At 42.1% G+C, this 21,278-nt stretch overlaps 1 protein-coding gene across 1 annotated transcript in view; it reads right to left on the reverse strand.

The window, feature by feature from the left end:
* Positions 1–1,054: 1,054 nt before the first annotated feature.
* Positions 1,055–21,278, reverse strand: part of LOC105825828 (calcium-binding protein P-like) — a 38,213-nt gene continuing 17,989 nt past the window's right edge. Inside the window, exons 2-6 of the mRNA XM_012663731.1 lie at positions 11,831–11,852; positions 10,825–11,181; positions 8,958–9,083; positions 3,155–3,448; positions 1,055–1,569 (exon numbers count right to left, since the gene is read on the reverse strand). Coding sequence (XP_012519185.1) covers positions 1,516–1,569; positions 3,155–3,448; positions 8,958–9,083; positions 10,825–11,181; positions 11,831–11,848 — 849 coding nt within the window. The 5' untranslated portion in view covers positions 11,849–11,852 and the 3' untranslated portion in view covers positions 1,055–1,515. The remainder of the gene's footprint in view (positions 1,570–3,154; positions 3,449–8,957; positions 9,084–10,824; positions 11,182–11,830; positions 11,853–21,278) is intronic.

Consider the following 21,278-nt stretch of genomic DNA (forward strand, 5'->3'; position numbering starts at 1 on the left):
AGCGAGGTAAATCTCTAGCTGATGTTTTGTACCTTTTTTCATTCTCATAAGGAGCAAAGTGAGTAGGCGGCAGAAATTCATCTTCAGAATTTCTCCACTCCTTCATTCTTTCTATAGACCCGTACTGAGGGCTAACAACCAAATTTAATGACTTTTTCTCATCCTTGCCTGAATGATACGAAAGATCGTATATAATACCTCCTCTTCCGTACGATAGCCAGGCTCCAAATCTGTTGCTCTCTTTATTTTAGGATGGGAGTGAGCCGTCTCACTATCAGAGTCTGACTGAAACGGTTGCAGAGCCTGAGTAATTAAGGTGCAGAGTTGCCACATAGAAAGAGGGATCTTCCCTCCTCTGTGGTACACAAGCCACAGTGCTCTGACACCCAGCCTCCATTTCCGTAGTCTGAGTGTATCCAGAGGGGGAAACCAATAACCGTGTTTGGAAATTAAATGAAATAGTTCCTGGAAAGTTTTCTGCTTGGAAACCACCCCAGAACTCTGTAACGGAGTCTGCAACAATTCAATGTACTCAGTGAATTTAACTGATTCTGCCCCATGTGTTACCCTGACTGAAAAATCTCCAGAGCTGAACTCACCCTTCCTGGGCTATGCGGCTAGAAGCTTCTCTAGGTCTCTGCAACACCATACAGGAATCTCCTTCACTCCGGTGAAGCCTTCTGCCTTTAGGACTCTGCTTGCTGTGCCAGTTGCCGGGAGTTTGTGACACTCCCAGCAAGAAAGGTCCCAGGCAGGATCGTCGCAAGAGATTTGGAAATAACAGAGACAGAGACAAAGTGTAGTTTAAAGTGATGGGGAAGTCAGGGGTCCTCCAGCATTCCTGTGAGCCAGGTGGCACTGAGTGAAGTCCCACATCAGTATTTATTGTTACAGCAACCAGTTGTCCTTGGTCATAGAATTATGCGTACAGATCATTCGTGTAGGTTTCAAGACTTCCCAAGGGTTTCAACGCACCCTTACCTAATTCTGTCTACAAGAGTAAACGCTTACAAAATTTTTCTAAGATAAACATTTTAAGCCCTAAGGTAAGAATAGACCTAGCTGAGCATACAAGTTAAAGATAAAAATGCATAAAGCAGGAACACTGAGCCTGCATACTAATCTAATCCATTTCTTTGTATACTGAGACATGTGGTCAGACGTGAAGCAGGAACAGCCTTGTTGAAGTTTATGATAGTTCCGGCTGCAAGTTGTCTGCTGGGCTGGTATTTTTCAATCAGTTTCTTAGCCTTGGGCCCTATGCCGAGCTCTGCCTTGCACAAGCTCCAGGCGCTGGCTTGCAGGCCTTGAGATTGGCGCTGCCTTACAGTCGTCCCTGATGGGTGGAATGTCTCCCTTGTTGCTAAGCAGCTTCTGCTCTGTGAAGTAATATACCCACAGATTCCTTCAAGACAAAAGTCCTGCAAAACTCCTGAAACTTTCCATGTCTCTTAACCCTATTCCCAACATCTCACCCATTCGTTTTAGAAGCAAGTTGATGAAGTTCGATAGCCATCACTGCGAGGCGCTGGTCTGTGAAGCCTCGTATTCTTCGGAGATTTTTCTAGACTATAAGTAAGCACAAGCAAATGATTAAAATAATTACAAAAGTTATTATAGCAGAATTTTCATAGATCTTAAGAGGAGAAAGTAGGTTAGTTGACTCCATTCTGTCAATAATGTCAGCCTGAGAGAGTAGATCAAGTTTGTGACTGAGGGTACTTCATATTTCCTGTTGTAAATTTCCAATTTCTTCAGTCAGATTTCCTTAAGTAGATGTTTTTTAATGTTTTCCCAAGGAAACCGAGTCTGATTACATATGTGAGGTGTAACACAAAATTTGAGTGATACTCTAATCACAACGGAGTCTAATTTCTTTCTGTAGGCTTATAACCTGGTCTCCCAGTAAGGTGACCGCTTATTGTAAGTCGGCCACCTGAGTAGCCAATTTGTTATCACTTTGATTTTGGTGAACCATAATTGATATCATTCATGATGCCAATTCTGAACAAATTCAGTAGTTTGTATGGTTTGATGTAAAGCCACCCCTGCTGTGGCTGCAGAGGCGGTCACAGCAATTATTCCCAAAATAGTTGCTATTAGGAGACCAATAAATCTTTTAGTACATTTAAGAATGCGGTTAAGTAGCTTGTCTAAAAGGAACATTGCTGGGGTTTCTTGCCAGTCTCTATTCATTTTAACAGGTAACCACAGCCCCATTCTGGCTTTGAGAATATAAAGTGTTTCTGTGTAAGGATTAAACTTTATGGAATTGTCAACAGTTATAAGAATAGGTGTTATACATCACAAAGAAGGAAGAAGGTTCATTATATTCAGCAGGCCCAATCATGAATAAGTAAGCCAATTTAACACAAGCTTGGATATAATGAGTAGAGTTCAAACAGAAAGTCCACTCGCGGCTACTGTTTGTATCCAATCTGTGTGTGCTAACCCAGGCCTGTACAGGGTGCAAAGTGGCCAACAGTTTCCACAATTGATTACGAATACAGCCATTTAAAATGTGAGGGGCCGGAGGGCTCATATTGTCATTGAGCCATCTAATATGACTTTGAAAGCCAGTGTTTTTTACAGACATCGAGGTGGCGGTTTTATTCCAGTGAAATTTTTTAAGATTGCAAGAGGAAGCAGGATGCCCACAGGGGCTCCAATCAAGTACGTAACCGGAAAATGGTGATCTAGTAAGAATGCGTCCCACGTGAGTTCTACAATTTTCCCATTGTACTCAGGTTTTAGAGTCAGTAATTACTACCTCTTTACAAATGGGTACATCTGTGGGTGCAATTTCAGAATGTCCAAGAGAAGAAAAAGAAGAGGTAGTCAGAAGGAATAACCAGGCCTTACTATTATCTCTGGCTGATTTGCTGGTGACCAGCCAGTTTTGGATAGAAGGTTTTAAACAATGAATACCTTTACCAATACATATTGGAGGGCCCTCTATTCCAACTTCATATCTATTAATTTTTGTGCCTACCTCATCGAGTTTCATTGGACCATGATAGTCATAGGGTCCCAGTAGCCAATTGGAATCGTTAAGAAATACTAAAAAAGGAACATCAGCCAAGTTGAAAATATTTAACGGTGGGTTAGAAATATAGGCCTAATAGTGATAGGTTTGATTGCCAGATACACCTACCGCCATGCTCACCACGCTGATCACAGCAAGAAAAAGGTTTGCAGGTGTTTTAGGTACAGATGTCTGATATAGTATCTTCTCTGCTTCCTCATAGGTCTTCTTCAGCTGGGCCCATGTCATGGCTTGTATCTGTCGTGTTTTCTTGATTCGAGGCCTCTTGTGCTTTGGTTTCTTCCTTAGAGAATCTTTGGTCAGGGCTTCGGCCGTAGAGGGTGGCATCCTCTGCTGTTTCCCCTCGGGTGGACACTCTGGGCCTGATTCTTCTGTCGGGGACCCATACTCTTTGTCCGTCACCTGTCAAAACACAAGTAAACCTCAATCCCACACCTTTACCTATCCTCTTCATTTATTTTCTATATCATCTTTCCCCCAGATGGGCTGGTGAGGAAAAGAGTCTGGTTGTCGACTCCCATTCCAGTGTTTCTCTACTGCTGTTAAATTTTCTTCTTTACGAATATTCAGAAAATTTAGATTAAATAAGGCTGGATTTATTCTATATCTTGGGGACTGTATTCCTCCCCCTTTTTGTTTCAATAACATTATTTTTTAAGGTTTGATGAGTATGTTCTATATGCCTTGTCCTTGAGGATTATAAGGAATGCCAGTAATGTGTTTGATATTCCATTTAGTGCAAAAGGTTGCAAAACAGCGAGTAGTATAAGCAGGGCCGTTGTCACTTCTGATGGAGGCTGGGACTCCCATATCTGTAAAACAGGAGTGTAAGTGTGAAAGTACATGTTGAACAGTTTCTCCAGGGGATGGAGTAGCCATACTGAGACCGGAGTTAAGTATCTATTGTAACATGTACAACAACTAACTTGCTCAATTCAGGAATGTGTGTAACATCCATTTGCCATAATTCATTCAGTGAGAGGCCTTGGGGATTAACTCCTGCAGGAAGACTAGGCTGATTGTTTGGCAAGTGGGACAGTGAGAAACAATATGCTTGGCTTGATTATTTGTTATGTGAAAATTTTTAATTAAACCTTTAGTATTAATAGGAGTTAACTGATGAAATTGAGTTGCTTCTTGAACAGAACCAATAAGTAACTGATCTATTTTTTCACTGGCAGTGCGAATGGGCCCGGAAGATTAGTATGACATCTAATGTGAGTAATAAAAAGTGGAAACTGGCAATTCTGTATAATCGACTGAAGTTGCTGAAACAGCTTGGAAATGTCATCAGTTTCCGTAATAGTGATTGTTTCCAAGGTTAGAACTGCATGTACAATATATTGTGAGTCAGAAACAATATTTAAGGGTATAGTAACACCTTGTAAAAGCTGAGGAACAGCCTGCAGTTCCAATTTTTTGTGCTGAATTATAAGGTGTGGTCCACACTTTAGGTAAAGGATTGGAATAATCGGCTTGACCATAGCTGCTGTCGTCAGTAAAAAAGGTGAGGGCGTGAGGTATAGGCGTGAATTTCACTATTTTAGGTAATATCCATTGAGTTAATTTCAGAAATTGAAATAATTTGTTTTTTGGATAGTGATTGTCAATTGTTCCTACAAAATCAGATATACCTGATTGCCAATATAGATTTTGTTTATAAGCCATTTCAATTTGTGAGTTACCAGGAGGAATAACAATTTTCTCAGGATCTTGGCCACTAGTTTTAATCTTTCACAGCCTTGAAACACAATCTGACCAATTTTGTCCAAATATGTCATCAGACGTTTCTGTTGTTTATGTAGGAGAAAAATCCACTCAGTTATACCCACTTCTTGAGTTAAGGTAGCAGAAGGAGAATGTTCCAATGGGTAAACAATTAAATCCACTCTTTTCCCAACATTCACTCTAGACAGCTGAGCTTTGTGAATATGAGATTAAATCCATGCCAATTCCTCTTTAGCCACCTCAATTAAATGACGAGGACTGGTAAGATCAGAGTCACCCTTTAGTATATAAAACAAGTTGCTTAAAGCATAAGTAAGAATGCCTAACATACGTCTAGGCCAATTTATGTCTCCTAGTAATTTTTGAAAATCATTCAGAGTCTGTAATTTGTCTATATGTATTTGAACTTTTTCAGGAACTATTTTATTTCTATCAATGAGAGACCCCAGATAAGTAAATGGATAATCTTGCTGGAGTTTATTTTCAGCAATCATTAAACCAAATTGAGGCAATAATTGTTTGGCTTGTCAGTACAGTTGTTCCAATTTTGGTTTAGATGAACATGCAAATAAAATATCATCCACATAATCATCCACATAATATAACTATGGGGAAACAGTTTTGTAATATTTCCAAAGGCTGATTGACAAAATGTTGGCACAGGGTGGGCTATTAAGCATGCCCTGAGGCAAGACTTTCCATTGGTTATCATTTCATTGCTTGCTGATTATTTAAAGCAGGAACAGTAAAGGCAAATTTTTCTCGATCAGATATTTGCAAAAAGATTCCAAAAAAACAGTCTTTTAAATCCACTATTATAATATGCCAATCTTTAAGGATCATAGCAGGAGACGGGAGTCCTGGCTTAAGAGCCCCCATTGTTTGTATAATTGAATTGATCTTTCTTAAATCAGTTAACATTCACCATTTACCAGATTTCCTTTAAATAACAAATACAGGAGAGTTCCACCGACTGGTAGATTCCTCTAAATGTCCTGCTTGTAATTGTGCTTCTACTCAGCAGCCACTGCTCAGTCCATATAGGTTCTTGTGATATCCATTTTAAAGCCAGCGCATAGGGGTGCCCTTCAACAGCAGTGGCCACTATACAAAATTTGGATAGCCTAAACCAAGTCAAGAAGAGTGGTCTTTGGGTGCCATGAAAGTCTTAGCCCTTTGGCCTTCCTTACCCAAACAAAAACAAGCATTATAATTCATATTAAGCATCATTTGTTTAGCAGGAAGAGATAAGGTAGGTATACTGACTTAAGCTCCCCATTGTTGCAACAAATCTCTTTCCCATAGAGTAATAGCTATGTCAGCCACATGAGGTTTTAGGGTGGCTGTCTGTTTATCAGGGCCACAATTCAATATTTGTTGACTTGGAAATATATTAGTCATAGTTCCAATTCCAGAAAGTACTGTGGGGACCTGTTGTAAAGGCCAAGCGGTCGGCCAAAAGCCTTTAGAAATAATTGTAACATCATCCCAAGTATCTACAAGTCCAAAAAAAGATTTGCTATTCAGTTTGTTCTCTAGTTGAGGTCTCTGATCATTGATAAAAGTTTGCCAATATATTTTAGTGCCAGTACTCCTAAACCCTCCTTGTCTTTCAACATTAGATTTTCTAATTTGCATATAAAGTAACAACAGAAGGTGTGCAATGCGGTCTCCAGCCTGCATAGGATAATCGGAAGTGGAACTCATCATGACCAAAATCGCCCCTGAATAGTCTGAATCGATTACACCCAAATGCACTTAAATTCCTTGCATAATAAGAGAACTCCGGCCAATGATTAACCCCACTATGGCTGGAGGAATTGGACCAAATATGCCTGTAGGTACTTTACATATGCCAGCAGATGGCGGTAGAAGACCTTTATCACGGGAGAGCACATCTAAGGCCACGCTCCCGCTTCTGGCAGGTGACAAGTCAGCAGCAACCTTTAATTGTGGGGAATCCAAGTTTCAAATTGTTGTGGAGGCTGCTGCCAGGGCTATTCATCGCCACATTGTTTTCCTGTGTCTGCAGCTGCCAGATTAGGAACTGTTGGACAAGATTGTTTCCCATATTGTTTTTCTTGGGGCCCCGATTAGGGACCTGTCCCGTTTCCCTGGTCCGTAAGGGGGTGGCCGTCAGCATGAAATTTAGAATGGCACTTGTTAGTCCAATGATATCCTTTACCACGGCAAAGACATGGTCCAGGAGCAGGACCGGCCGGATGATGATTATTAGTTGTTCTCGGGGGTTATTTACAATCTTTATCCAAATGACCTTTTCAGCCACAATTAAAACATTTAGAGGCTGTTTTTTGTCCTCCAGGGTCCCTCCCCCAGATAGTCTCAGCCAATAGTTGCATTTTATAGGCATCTGACCTGACATCCTGACAGGCTTTTATATATTCCTCTAAAGGAGCGTTCCTGGACTTAAACAGCGCAAAAGCCACTGACACTCAAGAATTAGCGTTATCAAAACCAGCATATATAACAGCATATTTCCTAAATCAGGAGAACTGACCCTTTTTTTACACAACATCTTGCAATCTAGTAATAAAATCCACATAAGGTTCATTAACAGTTTGTTTAACATTTACACAAGAAGTCATAGTTTGTCCAGGCGGGGTTATCTTCTCCCACGCTCTAAGACAGCATCGTCAGACTTGAGCAATAGCCTGATCATCATATTTTAATTGAGCATCTATGCCAAACTATTTTCCTTGTCCCATAATTTTGCCGCCAAAATATTTCTTGGTGCATCCTGGGAGTGGTTAAGCCACACATACTGACGAGCTTGGTCAGCCATCAGGTGGTGAACTGAAGAAATTCAGATGGAGACAAAAGTATTTCAGCAAGCATTTCCCAATCCCAAGGAATTAATCGTTCCACTTCAGCCAATCCCTCAAGCAAGCACTTGGTGAAAGGAGAGTTGGTACCACATGAGACACAGGCTTACTGAAGTTCTCTTAGAGTTTTAAACGGATGTGCTAACGAACATAGCATGGGCTTCCAGGTACCGGCGCTGCCCCACCTTGATCATCACAATCTGAATCTGGCTGTTCTACAGCAACCAGGAAAAGATAAACCTCCAGGTTTCCCCTCAGCTGTGCCTCCCTTATACCTCCCTGAATGCCTCTTTGAGCTCTTGTTGGTTTTTTAGGACCCTTCCTTAAAGCCTTTTTTAGCAGACGATTATGTTTCAGGGAAAAATCAGCGTAACAAAGCAGTGGTGCTGAGGGTGAGAGCTTGGAGCGAGAAAAGTCTTTTATCCCTTTTTCCAGTCTCATAAGGAACAAACGGAGGGGAAAGCAGAAATTCATCTTTAGAATTTTTCTGCTCCTTCATTCTATGCATCCATATTGAGGACCAGTAGCCAAATTTAGCAACTTTTTCTCGTCCTTGCCTGATTTATATGGAAGATCGTATATAATATCCTCTTCTATACAAAAGCCAGGCTCCTGGCCGGGCGCGGTGGCTCACGCCTGTAATCCTAGCTCTCTGGGAGGCCGAGGTGGGCGGATCGTTTGAGCTCAGGAATTCGAGACCAGCCTGAGCGAGAGCGAGACCCCGTCTCTACCAAAAATAGAAAGAAACTAATTGGACAGCTAAAAATATGTAGAAAAAATTAGCCGGGCATGGTGGCGCGTGACTGTAGTCCCAGCTACCCGGGAGACTGAGACAGGAGGATCACTTGAGCCCAGGAGTCTGAGGTTGCTGTGAGCTAGGCTGACGCCACGGCACTCACTCTAGCCCGGGCAACAGAGCGAGACTCTGTCTCAAAAAAAAAAAAAAAAAAAAGCCAGGCTCCTGACCTGACACTGTCTTTATTTTAGGACAGGAGAGAGTCATCTCACTATCAGAGTCTGAATCTAATTGAAATGGTTGCAGAGCCTCAGTAATTAAGGAGCAAGGTTGCCACAGAAAAAGAGGGACGCTCTCACCTCTCTGGTGTGCCCACCGCACTGCTCAGACAGCCCGCCGCCACTGCCTCAGCTTAAGCGTACCCAAAGGAAGAAACCAATAGCAGTGTTTGGAAACTAAACAGTTCCTCGAAAGTTTTCTGATTGACAACTACCCCAGAACTCTGTAACAAAGTCTGCAACAATTCAATGTACTCAGTAAACTTGGACTGATTCTGTCCCATTTGGTTACCCTGACTGAGGGAAATCCCTGGAGCTGAACTCACCCTTCCTGGAGACGGAGGCTCAAAGCCTTGTCCGGGTCTCTGCAACTCTGTACGGGAATCTCCTTCACTCTGGTCAAGGCTTCCACTTTTAGGATCCTGCTCGCTGAGCCAGTTGCCGGAAGTTACCTACTCTCCCAACAAAACAGGTCCCAGGCAGGATTTTCCCAAGAGATTTGGAAATAATAGAGACAGAGACAAAGTATAGTTTAAAGTGATGGGGAAGTCAGGGGTCCTCCAGCATTCCCGTGAGCCGGGTGGCACTGAATGAAATCCCGCATCAGTATTTATTGGTACAGCAATTAGTTGTTAGTGGTTATAGATTCATGTGACAGATTATTTGTATAGGTTTCAAGGCTCACCAAAGGTTTCAAGAGATCCCTTAATTAATTCTATCTATGTGAGCAAACAGTTACAAAATTTTCCCAAGATAAACTTCTTAAGCCCTAAGTTAGGAATAGACCCAGCTGAGTATATACGTTAAAGATAAAATTGTCAATTAGCAATAAAGCGTAAAACAGAAACATAGAGACCATATATTTCTTTCTCTAGCTCCTTATTAACTGAGACATGAGGTCAGGAGTGAAACAGGAACAGCCTTGAGGTTAAAGATGGTTTGCAGCTGTAGGTATCTGCCGGGCTGACATCCTTTGATCAGTCTCTTAACCTTTGGCCCCGTTCGGAGCTCAGCCCTGCATAAGCTCCAGGTAATGGCTTGCAGCCCTTGAGATCGGCGCTGCCTTGCAGTCACTCCTGATCGGTGGAATGTCTCCCTTGTTGCTAAGCAGCTTCTGGTCTGTGAACTAATATGCCCACAGATTCCTTCTAGACAAAACTCCTGCAAAACTCGTGAAACTTTCCACGTCTCTTTACCCTATTTCCCAACACCCAACTAGTCTATAAATCTGAAAGGGAAGGATCTGGGACTGAGCTGTGTCTCGATCCCCCATACTTACGTTTTACATTTAGAATTCACTTACTAAAATGTGTTTTAATTTGCATGAAAATTCAATCCTGAGGTCACAAATTATCTTTAGAAGGTTTTTGAAAACCAGATTACTTTGGTTCCTCTACATGTTCACTCAATGACTCTGAGCAAGTCATCTAACTTTTCTTTTGCCCCATTTCCTAGTGTGGAAAATGAGAATGGGCCAGGCATGGTGGCTCACGCCTGTAATCCTAGCACTCCAGGAGGCCGAGGCGGGAGGATCGCTCAAGGTCAGGAGTTCAAGACCAGCCTGAGCAAGAGTGAGACCCTGTCGTTCCACTAAAAAATAGAAAGAAATTAGCTGGACAACTAAAAATATATAAAAAATTAGCCAGGCATGGTGGCACATGTCTACAGTCCCAGCTATCGGGAGGCCGAGGCACAAGGATTGCTTGAGCCCAGGAGTTTGAGGTTGCTGTGAGCTAGGCTGAGGCCATGGCACTCTAGCCCAACCAACAGAAAAAGACTCTGTCTCAAAAAAAAAAAAATAAAACAAACAAACAAATACACAGAAAATGAGAATAATAACAGTATCTTATAGAGCGGTAGTACGGTTAAATGAGATAATCCAGGTGGATGCATACCACTGGCACATGTTATATACTCAGCAAAGTGTTTGTTAAGAATAACCAAAACTTTCCCCCATTACTGCAATCTTGATTTACATTAAGGCAGCTTTATCAATGCCTTCAAAAGATACATTATCTTCTCTTTATACTAACAGCACAACACAATAAACTCAATATGAACACTTATTTTTTTTCTTTTGGACCAACATACACCCATGGATGGTCCTTGAAGTAGCTCTAACTGGCTGGTTTAAAGCTATGGGTCTCCCTGAATCCCTCTACGCACCAAGTACATGAAATGATTCCATCTTACCAACTGTGCAGCAGGGGTGCCATAGGGGCCGGCAGCAGGGTAGCCTCCGGAAGCCCCGGGCTGTCCAGGAGGTGGGTAGGTCCCAGGCCCGCCTGGTTGCCCCAGGTAGCCTCCAGGTACAGGTGGTCCGGGATAAGCTCCAGGTGCTGTAGGGCCAGGGTAGGCACCAGGAGGCCCCTGCCCAGGATAAGTCCCTGGAGGTACCCGCCCAGGATAGGCTCCTGGGGGTGCCTGCCCAGGGTAGACCCCAGGATAGGAGGCACCTGGGTAGACCCCTGCCCCAGGAGGCGGGATTCCCCATGAGCCAGGCCATCCTTGAAGGTTTGGCTTTCCAGGCCCAGATAAAGCATCACTAAGCTGGAAAGAAAGACATAAGCAATTACAGGATAGAAAACATTCACAAAAACAGAATTTTCAGGAAAATAGAAATATATGTTCTAAGAAGCAGAGAAATAAGACGAAGGTATGAAATTCATATCAATAAGCTTTATTCCACCTACTAATAGTTTTGAGTTTCAAAGACTAAATTAGCCTTTGGGATTACAAATGCTTTTTCACTTTATTCTTGCCTCTCATTATCTCAGATCAGGGGATGCGTTTTTGTAATTTGCTTAAGTGAGGAGCTAGCTCTCCTCTACCTACAGCACATACTTTCTAATCAACATGGGAAAAACAATCACAAATACTGGGATGCTCAGATTGCATGTCCCTTCCTGCTGCTCAGAGGATTTCTTAGCTCCTGCCAGCAGAGTCTACTCTCTTCTGTTCTGGGCCTTTTGGTGAAAGGGTTACTGTTACTAAGTCCTAGGCCTATCTCTGCCTGGCTTCCTTCTCAAATCTGCTCTTGGAAACACAAGGCTCCAGCTAACAAGCTCTCATTGGACAAGTGAGGCCAAAGGAAGCTATGCAGTTGGAAAGGGAAAATTGTGGTAAAAACAAGACCCCCCAACCCTTCAATCTATGTGAGATCTATATGACCGTAAGAAAACAGACGTAAAACGCTTACCGAAAAACTGTCTGCCATTTTCCTGAGGGGAAAAAAAGAGAGAGATTATAACTTGGTCCTGAAAGATTTCACTTAAATTGAGCATCACCACTATTTCATTGGGCAGTTCTAGTCAACCTACAGGCATTATGCCTAAGTCAATAGTGTGGAACCATAAAAACATCTCAGACCAAGGGGTGGGGATGCTTTCGAGCTAGGTTACCAAACTTTATTTAACTCATAAATTTTAACTTTGATCACACCAGCCTGTGTTCTGAATCCCGAGAGTAAGAGGCCAACGATGCATGGGGGGGGGGGGAGGAAAATGTTCTGCCCCTTCCTAGGTAAGATAATATAAACAATCATGCTTTATCTTTGGCTCTCCTTCACCTGCCTTCCTGCACTCTTTCCGCCACCCTTACAAAGGGTTCCGTGTGTTACTATTGCCCACTTCCCCTCTGCTCCCACTAACGGCCCCACTCTGGGTTTTTGAAGGAAAGCGGTGTTGACTGACTCCTACTGAGACAGGAAAGGCAATGACCTCCAGACATAGCTGCTGCTCCATTATTTACACCTACATTTACCCACAGTTATGCCTTCCCTGGGCCAGGCACTTTGTCAGCTCCTATTTGGGTGTAAAGATAAATAGATCTGTATGGTCAAAGGGCCCACAGTCCAGCAGGGTAGATGACAGGCATTTATGGAAATAACAAGCCATCGATGCTATGAGTCAGACTGTGTGCCACGGAATTTAAATCCGGAAAGCTGACATCTAAGAGGGGAAGGGAAGGTGGTGTTGGAGCTAAGCTTTCAAGGACAGGTGAGATTTGGAAGTGCCGTTTTTTTTTTTTTTTTTAAGATACTCATTATTCCAAATAAAATCTTTGGAAACTAAGATTAAAAAAAAAAAAAGGCAGGCAACATGGAAGAAGATATTTTGGGGTTTGCCTTGCCCAGTGCCACAGGGGTAGTCCTGAGACATCATTCCTGCTTTCTCTTGCTCCTTCCGCAGTGCCAAGTCTCCAAAAGCACAAGAGGCTCTACAGCTGGTGCAGGGGCTCCTGTGGTAAGGGGAGGAGGGCAGCTTCTGGCTTCTGCAGCCAGGGTGAGTTCTTTCTACGCTCAGGATCACCTGTGCTATAGCCAAAATTACCTGGACCTTGACACAATCAGAATTTCTTTCTGGCCGGGCGCGGTGGCTCATGCCTGTAATCCTAGCACTCTGGGAGGCCGAGGCGGGCGGATCATTTGAGCTCAGGAGTTCGAGACCAGCCTGAGCAAGAGCGAGACCCCGTCTCTACTAAAAATAGAAAGAAATGATCTGGACAACTAAAAATATATAGAAAAAATTAGCCGGGCATGGTGGCACATGCCTGTAGTCCCAGCTACTCGGGAGGCTGAGGAAGTAGGATCGCTTGAGTCCAGGAGTTTGAGGTTGCTGTGAGCAAGGCTAAAGCCACGGGCACTCTAGCCCGGGCAACAGAGCCAGACTCTTGTCTCAAAAAAAAAAAAAAAAAAAAAATTTCTTTTTCCTTGATTTGCCCACTTGTGACTTTACTCAATCATTTTAAACAATGGCACTGCCCCCAAGGGGTTCAATAAGCATCAACTACTTGATAGGTTCTAAAAATGCAAAATATTAAATTTCGTAAAAACTCAAACAGGCAGAGATTCTCCTAGGACTTACTCTGTCCTTCATTTATACACACCAGATGTTTTATACAGATTTAGTAACATAATAGCCTCACATTTTTTTCCTACCAACCTATATCCTAAAAATGTGCATTTCCTTCTACCCATTTATTATCATAAGTTCACTAACCGCTCTGGGTTGGATACTACTGATGCAATTATGAATAAAACATAGTTGCTGTCCTTAAGGAGACAGAAAAGTAAACAAGCAATGACAGCAGAATGAAATACGTGTCGTAACCATAGTGCAGGGTGTTGTGAGAGTCCACGGGAGAGTGAGAGAAGACAGAGGGAAGAAGTGTGGATGAAGTGGGGAGAGAGGGCCACCAGCAACACACTCAGACTGGAGGGTGTAGGAACAGGTCAGAGACGCTCTGATTTTCCAAGTTAAGCCTTGAAGTCCTCAGAGGTTCAAAAGTAGATGTTTTGGGGAAACTCGGGTAGTTGAGAAATAAAGACAGTCTGAACTAGGGCGCTAGGAGTGGAGAGATGGCAAGTCAATGGAGTAATAAGAAAAACAAGATTCCAACCACTGACTAAAAAATGGAGGATGAAAGAGAGGAGTCAAGGATGGGTCCTTACATTATGGCTTCAGCAACTGTGTGAAGAGTGATACCTTCCAGTGAGGTATCACAAAGGTGGCTGAGCATATTTAGAGCAGGAGAGGCAGAGCTGTTCCGTTTAAGAGATGCTGGGCTTGAGAGCCTGCAAGACAGAAATATCCACAGGCATCTGATTCAGATCTCATCGAGAGAAACAAGAGGAAAGGAAGACACCAGTTCTCACAGAAACAATTCAATGAGGAAAAAGATTTTGGGATAGAGATTACAAGTCTTTTTTCAAGATTTTCCACAATGAACATGTATTACTTTTAAAATCAGAAAAAAATATACATAAAAGGAAGGAGCAGTCACTTTAGACCCTACAGCGAGGTAAAATAAAGAATCATGTCCAGTTGGTGCTAGTGACCCTTGGTGACCCTGCCGTGAGAAACTGCAATGGACGAGAAGGCACAGTGCCTGGTGGAGGGTAAGAAAGCGAGCACTCACTACAGCAACTCTCTCACTAGGCCTGGCTGTGAAGGAGAGTCTCCATACATACCTGTCACCTAATTCCTTTCCAGGAATATGGTGAGATATAACAACAAGTCAATATAACTTGAGAAACTTTATTCCAGTGAACGCCAAAATCCCACTTTCAATAATTCCAGTATTCCTTTTGGACTCTTGTGACTAATTTCGGCTCAAAGCTGGGAAAACTCTCACCTAAAGACAGCGTACAGTCCCAAAATGAAGCCATGGAAGATAACTGAACTGTGCTTGAAAAAAAATGTGCCTGGATAAATCCCAAAGCCTTAAAGAGTCACACTAATAACACTTGTCTGCAGAGAGGCAGACTTGACTGGTGAGCAATCAAACGGCAACGTGTGGCTACAACAGGGGAAAGATGGGTTTTCTCTTAGTGCTGACAGGAAGCCATAACATCAAAGGCAGATGCCTGTTTTCCTACTTGTTAGTCTTTGGCCTTGCCTATCAAAACAGGTTAGAAGATAAGGCATTTCTGTTTCTTCCTGCTTCAGTTAAGGGCAGGAATACTAATTCCAAAAAGGAGTCATTTACTAGCATAAGAGCCATCCTTTGTTTATAAAAATCAGAGGAATAAAAATAGAATAGTACATGAAAGAACCTTCTTCTTATACCTTCAGAGGAAAAAAGTATACAGTAAGTAAATGCACCATTTGCCTCTTAAAAACTGTAAAAGCCTCCAGAGACCATCTTATGATAGATGTCTTCACTGGCACATTATACAAATGATTAGCAACTTCAGCAAAGTACCGTATGCACAGATAATGAAATCCTTGTTTTTGCAAATGAGGAAGTAGAAGTAAAAGGACTTTTAAAACCCCACAGGTAGGTAGTGGTAAAATTAAGATCACAACTAGCTAGAAAATTGAGCCTCCTGGATCTGTACTTTTCCCCACTACAAAAGAAGGCGTATCAAAAACCTAGGTTCGACTATGGCACAAATAAAATTACTCAGACAGCATCTATTCAAACGGCTTTTTCTTTCAAATTAGGTCAATTTTTAAGGCCACATAAAACTTAAAGAACTATGATGTATAACAACAGACATGCCTTATCACATATGCCACACGAACGTAAAAGTATGTAAAAGTTGCTTCCATGGCTATTGAACTGGAAAAGGTGCCAAGACCAGGAGGGTGTGAATATAGGCAGAGGCATAGGACTCTTCCCGTCCCCCGCCCCCCAACAGGCCTCTGAAAACTGACAGAAAGAATGCATCCAACTCCCACAAAGTGCCTTAAAAAAAAAAAAATACAGGTCTCAAAAGATAGTATTTCTCAAACTAAGCTCTAAAGTATTGGGGGAATGACTTTCTCAGGGAGGGAGTTCAACCCTTTTTTCTTTTTCAAGACACAGGGTCTCGCTCTGTCTCCCAGACTGGAATGCCATGGCGTGATCACAGCTCACAACAGCCTCAAACTCCTGGGCTCAAGAGATCCTCCCACCTCAGCCTCCTGAGTAGCTGGGACTACAAGCTCATGGTACAGAGCTCAGCTTTCATATTTTTTATTTTTTTGGTTTTAGAGATGGGGTCTAGCTCTGTTGCCCAGGCTGCCATTTTTCTTTTTGAAGGAATATTGTCTAAAGACATTTCATGGAACCTCTTAATTTTGCCTCAGGAGGGCTGGGTAGTTGGAGATACACGATGGAAAAATCCTTTGCTGTCTGTTAACAGACACCAATTAACACAGAGAATGGGCTTTGGAAACACACGCAGGGTTTTCAAGAACTCATTGCTCACAGCTTCCATCTTAGAATTCACAATGGTATTTAAATACAGCACTATCAGGCTGTATTTATCCAAGAGGTAATATGAGACATCTACATTCTACAAAACTCAATCATTAGGCACCCAGGAGCCCAAACTGTAAACGTTACCTAGCAAGTACATCCTGGGGTTTTCGTACTTGCTTATCCCTTATATAAAACTATTCCTTGAGTACACAGAGTGACCCTCATCTTTGTAAACCCCACAGCCATCCCATTCCACAGAATTGACTAAACTTGGAATTCCTAAAGCCATATATCAAAGATAATGGCTGATAACGAGATATATAGAACACCTAATTTCAGGGTAAAATCTGAGCCCTTAGAACCAGCTTTGCATAAATGCAGATTCTGGGGGGGGAAAAGGTGGGATTAAAGGAGCCCTTACAAGTCCTGTCCTAGGGAAATACCTGAATGTGAGTATGTATTCCTTAAGATGGTTGTAATCATAATGCATATACAATACTGTACTTTCTATCGCAAGTATTTTCCACGTTATCACACATGGTCTTCACACCCATCACCTGTCAATGTGTAAGTACAAGACTTGATTTAACCATTCCTTCTAACCATGGACATTACAATGTAACATCTGCATAGATACAGTCTCTTATACATTTAAAGGTATGTCCTTAGAAAAGATTTCCAGACATGGAATTCCTGAGTTAGAATGCAAGTACTTTTATGATTGGATTTTTCTTGCCCAATCACTCTCCAAAGGGCGAGGGCTAATTTTCACTGCTACCAGCAAGACAAGTGTGCCAGTTTTAAGGAAAGGGTTTTGTTTAATGCGAAGAATTGTTTTTATGCTTAAGGAAAGAAACCAAGGTAGAGCTAGAGATAAAAGGTACACATAAGTGATAACAGAATACCTTGTTTCTATTCTAGAATAGCAGCCCTAATACCTCTAAAATGTTTACTACATACCAGGCACTCTTCTGAGCTCACAGTACCCACAAAATCCTAAGAAGTGGCCGGGTGCGGTGGCTCACGCCTGTAATCCTAGCACTCTGGGAGGCCGAGGCGGGCGGATCGTTTGAGCTCAGGAGTTCGAGACCAGCCTGAGCAAGAGCGAGACCCCGTCTCTACTAAAAATAGAAAGAAATCAATCAGACAACTAAAAATATACAGAAAAAATTAGCCGGGCATGGTGGCGCATGCCTGTAGTCCCAGCTACCCGGGAGGCTGAGGCAGAAGGATTGCTTGAGCCCAGGAGTTTGAGGTTGCTGTGAGCTAGGTTGATGCCATGGCACTCTAGCCCGGGCAACAGAGTGAGACTCTGTCTCAAAAAAAAAAAAAAAAAAAAAAAAAAAAAATCCTAAGAAGTGAATACCTTTATCTCCTAATGAAGATGAGGAAACCAAAGCACAGCGAGGTTAAGGAACTTGCAAAGCTCACACAGCAAGCGTATCATGGAGCCTGGCTGAGAATGCAGTCAGGAGCCAAAGCCCATGCTCCCACCTACCACACTGTGCGATGAGGAAAGGAGGGCACAAGGGGCCCGTGGATGGGCTACTCCTTAGCAAGCTTAGCCCTCAAGTCATGAAAGGAAGCAGAACTGGGGCGATGGATTCAATTTCGCATGGCTCAAGTCTGATACCTTACTTAAAACTAATCCATTTGTTTATCAAATATTTAACTTTCCTTTATGTGTCATGAGTTGTGCTAGGCCCCAGGGCTTCAGCATGAACAAATCAGAGGAATTTCTGCCCTCATGGCAAACCTGAGAAATACACGCAGATCCCTTAGCGTTTCATTCATTTCCAAATCCAAAACTTTCCAATGAAGTGAAATAAACTTAGCAATAAAAGCAGACATCATTAGAAACATTCAAATTTTATTTCTGGCAACGAGAAACTTCAAAAATTAAATATGACAGCCTAGAACAGAGGCCTGAGGACAGATGACATTACCAAAGAAAAAAGTTAGAATGACTATACCAAACACACACACAGGAGAATACACTGATACTGTGCTGGTATAAATTTATAATGGATTTATTTATAAAAATTAGTCCATATAGAATGAGAAATGCTAAAGAACAGAAGAGAATGACATTAAAATATAACCGTAGGCAAATGAAACTGTAAAATGCTAAACTAATCAATAAAGAGTAAGGCCAATAAGAGTAGGAATTAGGCTAGGCGCAGCAGCTCACGCCTGTAATCCTAGCACTCTGAGAGTCCAAGGATCACTTGAGGTCGGGAGTTTGAGACCAACCTCAGCAAGAGACCCTGTCTCTCCTAAAAACAAAAAAAATTAGCCAGACAACTAAAAATGGAAACAAAAAATTAGCTGGGTGTGGTGGCATGTGCCTGTAGTCCCAGCTACTCTGGAGGCTGAGCCAGGAGAATTGCTTGAGCCCACGAGTATGAGGTTACTGTGAACTAGGCTAATGCCACGGCACTCTAGCCCGGGTGGCTGAGCAAGACTCTTGTCTCAAAAAAGAGTAGGAATTAATATTAATATTTGTTATATCGAGAGTTGGTCCTACAACTTGTTTGGATAGTGGACCACGTGAAGCTATACACAACACTTCACAATTTCCCCAAGAATACACCGGGACAAAGACAAGCAGTTACTTTACTATACTTTTGTCACTCAATTACTACTTCATCGTGAGTGTATTTACGTTGCTAGGGCTGCCATAGCAAAATACCTTACACTAGGTGGCTTAAATCAGTGGCCCCCAACCTTTTTTGCACCAGGGACCAGTTTCATGGAAGACAAATTTTCCACTGGTGGGGGGTGATGCAAGCGATGGGGAGCAGCTGTAAATACCTCACTCACTCGCCTCCTGCTGTGGGCCCCCTTCGCCCCTTCCTAAGTTTCATGGAAGACAATTTTTCCACAGACAAGGATTGGGGGTAGAGATGGGGCGGAGGAGTTCTGCAGACGTGTCTGCGGCCCAGTGGTTGGGGACCACAGACTTAAATACCAGAAATTTCTTTCTCACAGTTCTGGAGGCTGTAAGTCCAAGATCAAGCTGTTTGCAGGTTTGGTTTCTCCCTCAAGCCTCTCTCCTTGGCTTGCAGATGGCGACTTTCTCATTGTGTCCTCAACATGCTCTTTCCTTGGTGCACATATACCCCTGGTCTCTTCTGTGTCTAATTCCTCTAAGGACACTTACATTGGATTGGGGATCACCCTAACGGCCTCATTTTAACTTAATCACCTCCTCTTTAAAGGCCCTCTCTCCAAATTCTGTCACGTTCCAAAGTACTAGAGGTTAGGGCTTGAACATATAATTTGGGGGAGCGGACACAATTTAACCCAAAACAATGTAACATAAATGTATAAAAGAACTCATTGGTTAAATTTGATGGTTTAAGAGCACATAAAAGAAAAAATAACAAGAAAGTTTTTTTGATTTGAACTCTATGTAATCCAACTCAGTACAAGAGAATGTCTCAAATGATTCGAGAGTTCATTGCTCCAACAATAAATGAAATAAAGGTGGACAATATTGTACCTTACTGCAAAAATGTCTGGGGGGCAGTAATGTTATCATTCCTATTAATAAAATCTCCTTTATACAAAGTACAGTGGTTATTAACCTTTTTTGGCAGTCACCAAGTTCTCTGAAATTCTGATGAAAGAAAATGGGCCCCTTGTGAGGAAACAGCACATATCTTCGAAGTCTGACATCATTGTTTCAGGAGATTCACAAAACACCCCTCTAAAGTTCATCGGGGTCCATGGACTCAGGCTGAAGAGCACTGGCCTAAAGGACTATTTATTATCTAAATTTAAAACTAAGTCTGTCAAACAATGAACGAAACACAAATTGAGATTACCTTAAAAAATACAGGAACTGTAGTAACCATGTCTACATTTAGCTACTTTCCCCAAAGGACTAGAAGTAGCTAATCATCAATTCAATAACATCAGAATAAATTTTAACACTACTAGAGCCAAGACTAAAGGCGGGAAGAGGGGAGAAGAGAGAGAATTATTATTTCCAAAAATCTAAACTGAGAAAACCTATTGCAATTTAGCACAAAATCTTAGCTCTAGAGGCCAGGATAAAAAGAGAAAATACAATAGGTAAAAATCAGGTTTCTTGTTTTATTCATAGATGATCCATTTTCTACACACCAAACTCAAGGGTGACAAAGATAATGTTATGTTGTGAAATTCTAAAACCTAGCTTGTACTTTTTTCTCCCTACACAAAGGCACACTCTGACTTTCCTCAAAAAGCATGTCTGGATACGTTCGGATAGTTGAGCAAAAGAGAAACCTATATGGAATGCCACTACTTTGCTTGGAGAACTCTGGATAATGTCACTAAGATAAAAGCTTTCACAGACAGGGACTTTATCTACCTGTTTTACCACTGTTGCCCTTGAGCCTGGCTCCAAAATGTTTGCTGAATTTGAATGAATGATGTTTATTTTAGATAGGACAGCTTTAATCTGGAAATGAGGGTGAGAATGTAATGTCCATCTCTACCATACAAAGTGCCTCAATTAGATCACTCTAGCTTTGTGTTGAATCCAAGAAGGTACAGTAGCAAGATGAAGCATCAGAAAACAAAACTGCTATGTGTCAGAAAGATTTGTCACAGCGTTATTTTCTAAAAAGTTGCCCAAAAAATAACTTGCTGAAGATCTATCTGACATACTGCTGAGAAACAAATTTTGTCTTCTGATGTATCACTTTAATTTGCCTTGTACGTCCATCTATACAATCAAAAGTTCAAGTGCATTTTGAAAGGGAACTCGGAAAATACCCCAAAGAGAAGTAGAAATCAGGTTTATTCAATCGCACATATATATGAAGAATCAACCCCACTTAGCTTTGGGTAGTAAGAGGGAAGTCTGCTCACCTCAAAAGCACTGACATTGAATGAGATCTAAAGTGAATAAAGAGGCCGGGCACAGTGGCTCACGCCTGTAATCCTAGCTCTCTGGGAGGCCGAGG

The sequence above is a fragment of the Propithecus coquereli genome, unplaced genomic scaffold, assembly GCF_000956105.1.
Source record: "Propithecus coquereli isolate 6110/MARCELLA unplaced genomic scaffold, Pcoq_1.0 Scaffold83, whole genome shotgun sequence".
Lineage (NCBI taxonomy): Eukaryota > Metazoa > Chordata > Mammalia > Primates > Indriidae > Propithecus > Propithecus coquereli.